The sequence below is a fragment of the Phalaenopsis equestris genome, unplaced genomic scaffold, assembly GCF_001263595.1.
Source record: "Phalaenopsis equestris unplaced genomic scaffold, ASM126359v1 Scaffold000215, whole genome shotgun sequence".
In the NCBI taxonomy this organism is placed as follows: Eukaryota; Viridiplantae; Streptophyta; class Magnoliopsida; order Asparagales; family Orchidaceae; genus Phalaenopsis; species Phalaenopsis equestris.
In genome coordinates this window covers 6551-15400 of record NW_018164657.1, presented here as the reverse complement: position 1 = coordinate 15400, position 8850 = coordinate 6551, and the positions used below count along the sequence as shown (strand labels likewise).

The 8850-nt window shown below is 36.0% G+C and overlaps 1 protein-coding gene across 1 annotated transcript in view; it reads right to left on the bottom strand.

Annotated features, from left to right (window-relative positions):
• Positions 1–414: 414 nt before the first annotated feature.
• LOC110023132 (putative fructokinase-8) overlaps positions 415–8850 on the bottom strand; it is an 11087-nt gene continuing 2651 nt past the window's right edge. The window contains exon 4 of the mRNA XM_020722383.1: positions 415–854. Coding sequence (XP_020578042.1) covers positions 726–854 — 129 coding nt within the window. The 3' untranslated portion in view covers positions 415–725. The remainder of the gene's footprint in view (positions 855–8850) is intronic.

Here is an 8850-nt window from a genome sequence, read left to right as displayed (position 1 = left end):
GCTTGATCTCCCATCACCCTCGACCTCGGCCTTAGCCTCAACCTCACCCAATTCCTACCATGTCACCCTCTCCCATAATATAACCATGAGAAAATTGCAAAATCTAATCATTTAAAAAACTTTCAGAAGGTAAAAAAAGCTCATCTGATGACATAAAAAAGCCCTTTAAGTGATCATATGAAAAGCAATTTCCTGACAATTGATTAATGACAAAATATAAATAACCAACAAGAATATCATCCAATAACCCACAAACAAACACAAAGATATTCATCTTTTCTTCTTAACCATAATGCGAAAAAAAATAAATGCATGAAATTGGGAACATCCGATTAAGGATATTTACATACCACCCAATTCTTATAATTTACATATCTAACAACAAAATTTTAGGTTTGTTTACATTTATAACACTCAAATCTTTTACATCACATCAAAAATAACACTGTTTTAGCTTCTAAGAAGTGAAATAAGGTGGCGTATTTGTAAAAATTAATGTGTAGGGGTTGGATATATAAATGCAAAAGAATTGATTGGTATGTATGTAAATCTTCCCAACAATTAATCTCTCTGTAATTTATTTCTCCAGAGAGTAAAAAGAATTACAACAGTGAAATGTCAAGATACCTAAGGATGTAAATCTAATCTGATTTACTACGTAGTACAGACTAAGTTACTAACGAGAAATTAAATTGTCGAAAAAAAAAAATAACCCAAAACCACACTCAAGCTTTCTTCAGAAACTCCAACACCTCAGCTTCACTAGGCAAACCAGGGACTGCTCCCTTCTTAGTGGTGGTAATGGCCCCACAAGCATTTGCAAACCTCAACACCTCCTTCAACTTCTTCTCATCCTGCAACTCAGATAAATACCTTTGTTCCAGCATCAAATTCTCATATTAGCCAAATTATTTGGAATATTTTTAAAAGACTTCATTCTTTATTCATTTTTTTTTTTCAAAATGATGTGTAACTTGTTAAGGTTATTGTGCACAATTTTTTTATATGTAAGTGTCGAATCCAGGTTTATCTTTGGAGCACACCTCAAAGGATTAGAGGGAAGAGATAGAGAGAGGAGTGCGCCGCAACTTGCTCCTCTAAGGCAGAACTGGGATAGTCCCGGGCTCTTGTGACCATTTTTATATAGTTAAAATCTTTATGAATACATGAAGAGAGAGAGGGTCAAAAGCCGCCCTTACATGAAAAAATATCTATATTTATAGTAGAGAAAGTGCAATGAAAAAATTTACATCTCAAACCCTACTTTAATGAGAGTTGAATAATTTATTTTGGGTATTTTATATAAGTGAACTCGTGGCTCGGTTATTTCAGGCTCGTCTAGACTTCTATCCGCCTGGACTTCTGGTTGTCCAAGCTGTCGGTCGGCCGTTTAGGCTAGGTCGGTCATCGAGACTGCGGGATTCTGTCTGATATATTTTTGAGGTACATATTTAGTTTCCCGATTATCTTATCTCTTTGAAAGACAACTGTGAAAAGAAGAAGAAAATTTTAATGCAAAGAATATTATCGCATCTACTCAAAAATTGAATTATTTTAACTTCATTTTTTTATGACTTTGATGTGCTCTCTTAAAGTCTACGGGTCAGTAGGACAGTCTCGGTTGGCTAGGTTTTACTGACCTCTAGCTTGGTCGGTATTTTTCAGTCAGTTGATATGGCCTGATTGATGGTCTTATCTGTAACTTAGAGAAATTTTCACTTCTTTTTTAACACTTGTAAGTAAACGTATAAGAAAGTCTATGAAACTATTTCGAGCATAAAATAAATTGGAGTTCTCGGTCAATTTTCACCTTTCTTATTTTAGCTTTTTTGCATTTTTTTTTACCATTTATTGCTTGTGGTGTGTTTGTGGTGATCGATTGCTTGTGATGTTGGCCATAGTGAAGCATTCGATTTTGAGAATTTATTTTTTTTGTTGGTTTTGATTTGTACCGACCTGTTGGCTCAAATCACACCCTACGTATCTCTTTTCCTCGGTTAAGTAGGTGCCTCGGTTGGGCCCCACCTTTCGCCAGACGCAAACTTGTTGTTACCTTCACAAGGGTAACCATCGAGACTCACCGCTAGAATAAGTTGCATGCCACTCAACGCAGATCTTGTCACTGATGAGTAGGGAACCATCTCCAGGGCTAGACTTGTGTCGAGCTAGAAGATAGGATTTTCAATGCTTGGCGTTAAATCAATTTTTATGTCGCTTTCCTGTCGGATGTTAGTCGTCACTGTCACTCAAGCCTCGAGGCTGATACCGATCGTGCATCTTGCTACACGGTCAGATTTTGAAATAACTTATATCGATCGGACATCTTGTGTCATTATCGGTTCTATTACTCAAGTTCAAGTTCCACTAGTGTAAGTCGGATTTTGATGAACACTTGCATAAACTCTTAAAGTTCCTCGGGAATTGGTCGGACTTGGGATCATGCACATAATTAGAAAAGTTGTGTTTATCATTTTTATGAATGAAACACATAAAAGAAGAAACGAAACTGTTGGTCGTCTGGACTTATGGTCGTTTAGGCTTCTGGTCGTCAGGACTTCTGATCGACTGAGCTTTTGGTCATCTGGACTTTTGGTCGTCCAAACTTCTAGTTCTAATATAGGCCTCTAGTCGTCCAGGCTTCTGGTCATCTGGATTTCTAAGTTCCTAACCGTCTGGACTTCGGTTTGTCTAGATTTCTGGTCGCCCAAACTTCTAGTTGTTCTGACTTTTGATCGTCCGAACTTCTGGTTGTTCGCACTGCTGGTCGTCCGGACTTCTGGTCATCTCAAATTTTGGTCGTCTGGATTTTTGGTTGTTTGGAATTCTAATTGTCTGAATTTTTGGTTGTCAAGAATTCCGGTAATCTGGACTTCTACACATCCAATTTTATGGTCGTTTGAATTATTTGTCATTCCGGATGTGTCGATTGGGGCTTGGTCGACCAAAATTACATCAGTTCTTCTTGTTGGCGGCATGATCCATGCTCACCGCTCCTTTCAGTATGTTGAATCCAGATTTGTCCTTGAATCACACCTTAAGAGATTAGAGCATTGGAAACGAGAGAAAAAGATAGAGGGAGGATTGCGCCGTGAGCCGCCCCTCCGAGGTAAATTGGGATATTCCCGGGCTCTTATGGTCCTTTTTATATAATCCAAATCTTTATGAATACATGAAGAGCGAGCCAAAAGTATCTCTTACATGAAAAAAACCTCCCTATTAATAGTAGAGTGAGTGCAATCAAGGAAAATTGCATCTCTAACTCAACTTTAATGAAGATTTTACATGTTATTTTGAGTATTTTAAATAAGTGAGCTAATGACGCGGCTATTTTCAGACTCATCCAAGCTGTTGGTTGTCCGGACTTCAGTTCAAATAGACTTCTGGTCATCCAAACTGTCTGTCGGTCATCCAGGCTGGGTGGGTCGTCTAGGTTGTCGGCCAGCCGTCCAAGCTGACTTATTCAGACTGGGTCAGCAGTCCAGACTATTAGTTTCTGTCAGACATTTTTAAAATAAATATTTAGTTCTCTAATTCTCTTATCCCTTTGAAAGGAAACTGCCAAAAAAACAAAAACATTTAATGCAAAATGGTTATTGCATCTACTCTTAATCGAGAAATGAATAATTTGAACTTCATTTTTTATGATTCTAAAGTGCTTTAAGGTTTTCGGGCCAGTAAAACCGTCTCGGTTGGTATTTTTTCAATCAGTTGATCTGGCCTGGCTATTGGTCTTATACGTGACTCAGAGAACTTCTTTTCAATTTGAACACTTGTAAGTAAACGTATAAGAAATTCTATGAAAATTTTTTTAGCATAAAATAAAGTGGAGCTCTCGTTCAGTTTTCACCTGTCTTGTTTTACCTTATACTACACTCTCTTTACCATTGATCGCTTGTGGTGTCATTGTGGCAATCAATTGCTTGTGATGTTGGTCATGGTGAAACATTTGATTTTGAGATTTCTTTTGTTGGTTTCGATTTGTATCGACCGCTCAACTCAAAACTTGCACTATACCTATCAATTCTGCTCAATTAAGTAGGCGCCTCGATCGGGCCTCACCTTTCGCCATGTGTGAATCTTGTCACCACCTTCATAGAGATAACTGCAGAAACTCACCGCCAAAATAATTTGCAAGCCACTCAATGCAAATCTTATCGCTTATGAGCAGAGAACCATCTCTAGGGCTAAACTTGTGTCGAGCTAGGAGAAAAGATTTTCGATGCATAGCATTGAGTCGGTTTTATGCGGCTTGCCGGTTGGATGTTAGTCGTCGCTGTCAGATTTTAAAATATTCTACCAATCGAACATCTTGTGTCATTTTCGGTTTCCCTACTCGGATTCAAGTTCCCTGAGTGTTAGTCAGATTTTGGCGATACCTTGCATAAACTTCTTGAGTTTCCTGGGTGTTAGTGATCAGATCTGGTATCATGCACATAGTTAGAAAAGTTTATCGATTATTTTTATGAATGAAACGCATAAAAGTTGAAACAAAAGCTCATTTTTATTGTTATGGGTTGTCATATATTGTTGGACGTTTGGAGTCTGGCCTTACGGTCGTCCAGACTTCTGGTTGTCCCGACTTCTATTCCGGGCTTATGGAGTTCCCAACTGCTGATCATGTGTTCTTCTGCTCATCCTTAGAACTTTGGGTTATCTGGACTTCTAGTTTTCCAGACTTCTTGTCGTCCAGACTTCCAGTTGTCATGACTTGTAGTCATTTGGGCTTTTGTTCCTTTAGATTTCTAGTTTTCCAGACTTTTGGTCGTCTGGACTTCAGGTCATCCAGATTTATGGTCACCGGACTTCTGGTCATCCAGATTTATGGTCACCTGACTTCTATTCATCTGGATTTTTGGTCGTTTGGACTTCCGGTCATTCTAGCTTTGTCGATTGGGACCTGGACTGACCAAACTTGACCATCAATTATTCTCATTGTGTTGCTCCTTTTTTTGCTGGTGGCATGATCTACGCTCATCTCACACTTCAGAATGTTGAATCCAAATTTGTAATTGGATCACATCTCAAGGAATTAGAGCATTAAAAAGGAGAGAGAAAGAGAGAGAAGAGATAGAGGGAGGAAGGGTGCATCGTGACTTGCCCCTGTGAATAAAATTCAGGTATTCTCAAGCTCATGTGGCCATTTTTATATAATTGAAATCTTTAAGAAAACAAGAAGAGAGAGGGCCAAAAGTCCCACTTATATGAAAAGATCGTCCTATTTATAGTACAGGGGTTGCAATGAAGGAAAATTACATCTCTAATATTGCTTTAATGAGGGATGTATAAGTTATTTTTGGTATTTTATATAAGTGAGCTCATAGTTTGGCTATCTTCAAGCTTGTCTAAGCTGCTGACCCTCCAAGCTTTTGTTCGTCTAAACTTCTGGTCATCCAGGCTACCGGTCGGTCATTCAAACTGGATCGGTTGTCCAGGCTGGGTCGATCATGTTGTCAGTTGGTTGTCCAAGTTGGGTTATTCAGGTTGGGTCAGTCATCCAAATAGTTGGATTATGTTTGACATATTTTGGAGGTACGGTGAGGTTTAACATTAACACACTATTTTATTGTGTGTATGAATGAAATGGTTTTTTTTTTTTTTTTTCCAGACTCCCGGATATTTGTGTGTTGAGCTTGAACTCAGAATCCTGTGTGTTTGAAAAAAAAAGCACTCTACCACTAGGCAAAATAGGTTGCACGTCCATGGCTGAATTTTCTATTCTTAATTATCAAATCCATCTTACCCATCGGCTTAATCCAAATAAGTTAATCTTCTCTACCTCTTTGATTAGATATAACTCTATTATAGCAATGTCGATTTCTTAAGATTAACTTCGCCGCTTATTACAACAAAATATGAAAACTGAAAAATTGGGCCACATTAGCTGACAATAATAAATGCTATGAAAAAATTATGTATAGCAGTCCAGTCTCACTCCCAATCCTTGTTGGAGATACAGCCCTAACTATAAATATGTTGCGGATCATATTATTCAAATTAGTACACATTCATTAAAAATAGTGACATGCTACATTAATAAATGCTTACGAGATGGAGGCCTTAAAACTACTAAAAATGTGATTCTAGTAAGTATAATATTAAGAAATATTATCTGATGATTAAAATATAAATTGATGCCTAAATATGAAATGTTCAATTATCATTGTTCATTATAAAGATTAATAGAAATATAAACGAAGTCATAACTTCAATGGTTAAAACTTGATTTATAAGAGGATATTATAGAGGCTTAAAAATATATTTAATAGAACTACAATTAGGTTGGCAATGTTAAAAGAATCTAAATGTTGGGTTGTAAGAAAATTATTGATATTAAGTTGATTGTGACATAAATAAAAATGTTAAACTGAATTTATGACAAAATGAGAAATAATAAATTAATAAAATATTATATAAGAGGAAATGTTAAAAATGGCATATATTAAACATAAAATGATTAAAAATAAACTCATTATTTGTGAGCGTGATGCTGGGTAAAAATATGCAACCGTTAAATGAGATGAGGAAAACAAAGTAAAGATAATTAAGAAGAAAAATAGGAAGACCTAATATTACATGGATAAAAGTTGTCCACATGATTAACAAAGAATATGTTTAACAAATCAATTAGCACTCAATAAAAAAGAGTGAAAAAAAAAGGTATCATGATACCAACCCCAAAATCATTGATATAAGGCTAACGATCAAGATGATGGCCCATATACAAAAATTTGTCACATATAAAGTGATTTAGTCAAAGAAGAGAAGATATACTTAGATATAGGATCCTTAATCTACGTATTAAGTTTTATCAAATGAAGACACTATAGAAAACATGTGATTTAGCGTAAAACTTAGCATCGGATTTTTTTTGGACACAAAATTAGCATCAAATCTGCGTCCGCTTTTTATTGAACGATATTCACTGGTGAAAAAAATTGGACGCTATTAAGTAGAGTTCTAGAAAACATGTGATTTAGCGTAAAACTTAGCATCGAATTTTTTTTGGACACAAAATTAGCATCCAATCTGCGTCCGCTTTTTGTCGAACGATGTTCACTGGTGAAAAAAAATTGGACGCTATTAAGTAGAGTTCGACTTAGCATCGACTTTGCCTCGGAATTTTTGACGCTATTAAGTAAAGCATCAAAGAATGTCAACGTTAAGGCCGATGCTAATGCACTAAAAACCCTCCCACCGACTTAGAAATCTCATTCGTTCATTTTGCTTTCTTCCTCCACTATTCGACCCCATCAATGCTTCTCCCTCTCGAACGCTCAATCCAACGTCTCTGGCCAAATTCCACCTGTGAGTTCACGGTATAGGCGAGAAATCCTCCTCTACGTCATCTAGGGATACATTTTTTCTTGTTTGAGTCTCCCTTTCCCGAGACTTTTGACTTTTTCTTTTCTACAATGTAAAAATTAAAATTTCGGTGTTATAGTTTCTGATCCATTGTTCAATGTCATGGTGATATAGTCGGGATATTAATTATTAGATAATTCAAGTTGGATGATTGAAGTGGAGTAATACATTGAGTTTCTTGTGTGAAAGAAAAGTATCTCTTAGACTTAAAGATAAGTTTATAAGATGGGGTTAAGTATTTCAATGCTCTAAAAAGACCTAGGCATGTTGTATAAAAAATGATCTTAATCTATTATAATTAAATGAAAAATATGACATTGAATAAGACGTAAGGCGAAAAAAGATTCATGTATCAAACCACATTTAGTGAGCTTTTATGTATGTAATATATGTGATTTGTGTGATTTGTACAACAAAATTTTAAATATATAAAGCTAAATATATGTTGTAGATGGATTTTCGAAACTTGAGAACATGGATGTATAACAGATTGTATTGAGAAAGAAAATGACTGATCGATGAGTTCCTGAATAGTGTTGATAAATTTGAACAGGTGGAATCACAGCTGTCCATTTACCTTTCAGAAGGCAAGTTTCGATGTCTTTGTGTGAAGTACATGAATCAAGAATACCGACATCTAAAAAAAAGAAGTTGGATCTATACCATAAGGAATTTAAACCCAATCATTGGTACTGGACTTCACATTATGAGTTTGAGACAGATGTTCAATATGGTCATTATGGTGCCTCATCAAGTTACGCCCCTCTGAGAGAACACGATTATAGCATATATGAGGGAAAGATTGGTGATACTAACAAGGCTCATTTTCTTAGGAGTGTACATGATGATGATCAAGAACTGAACAATGAAGCACAACAATTCAATGATTTATTAAATGCTACACAATAAACTTTGTGAAAAGGCCGCACTACTCATATGTAGTTATCGGTAACATTGAGAATGTTGAGCATAAATCTGATTTCAACATATCCACATAATGCTTTAATCAGGTAGTAATATTATTAAAGGAAACGAATCCTACAGAGAATTTAGTTCCAGATGACTTGAACAGAATTAGAAATTAAATTTTGAAGTTTGAGTTACTATCTGAAAAAGATATATTGGTGTGTTAACAAAAGCAAGTTATAGTAGAGGTTGATGCATTTGAGAAGAAATGCAAATTTTGCGGTGCAAATAGCTTCAAATCAGGGGGCGAAAGGATAAAAATCAGAAAATTATTCATACAAATATCTCTTCCACTTTCTGTTCGTACCCCTTCAGTGACTATTCACTTTTATACGCACAACTACTCACATAGCATAGTACCAATATTGTTGATATTAATTCTATGAGTCATATCCCAATTATCTCGACTTTGCAGCTGAACTACACAACGTTAGGCTCGATTTATGTGCAAATATGTTCACACCTTAGAGTCATGCTACAACACCCTATTCATGTTGGTCAGTGCTTATCGCGTCATATAAT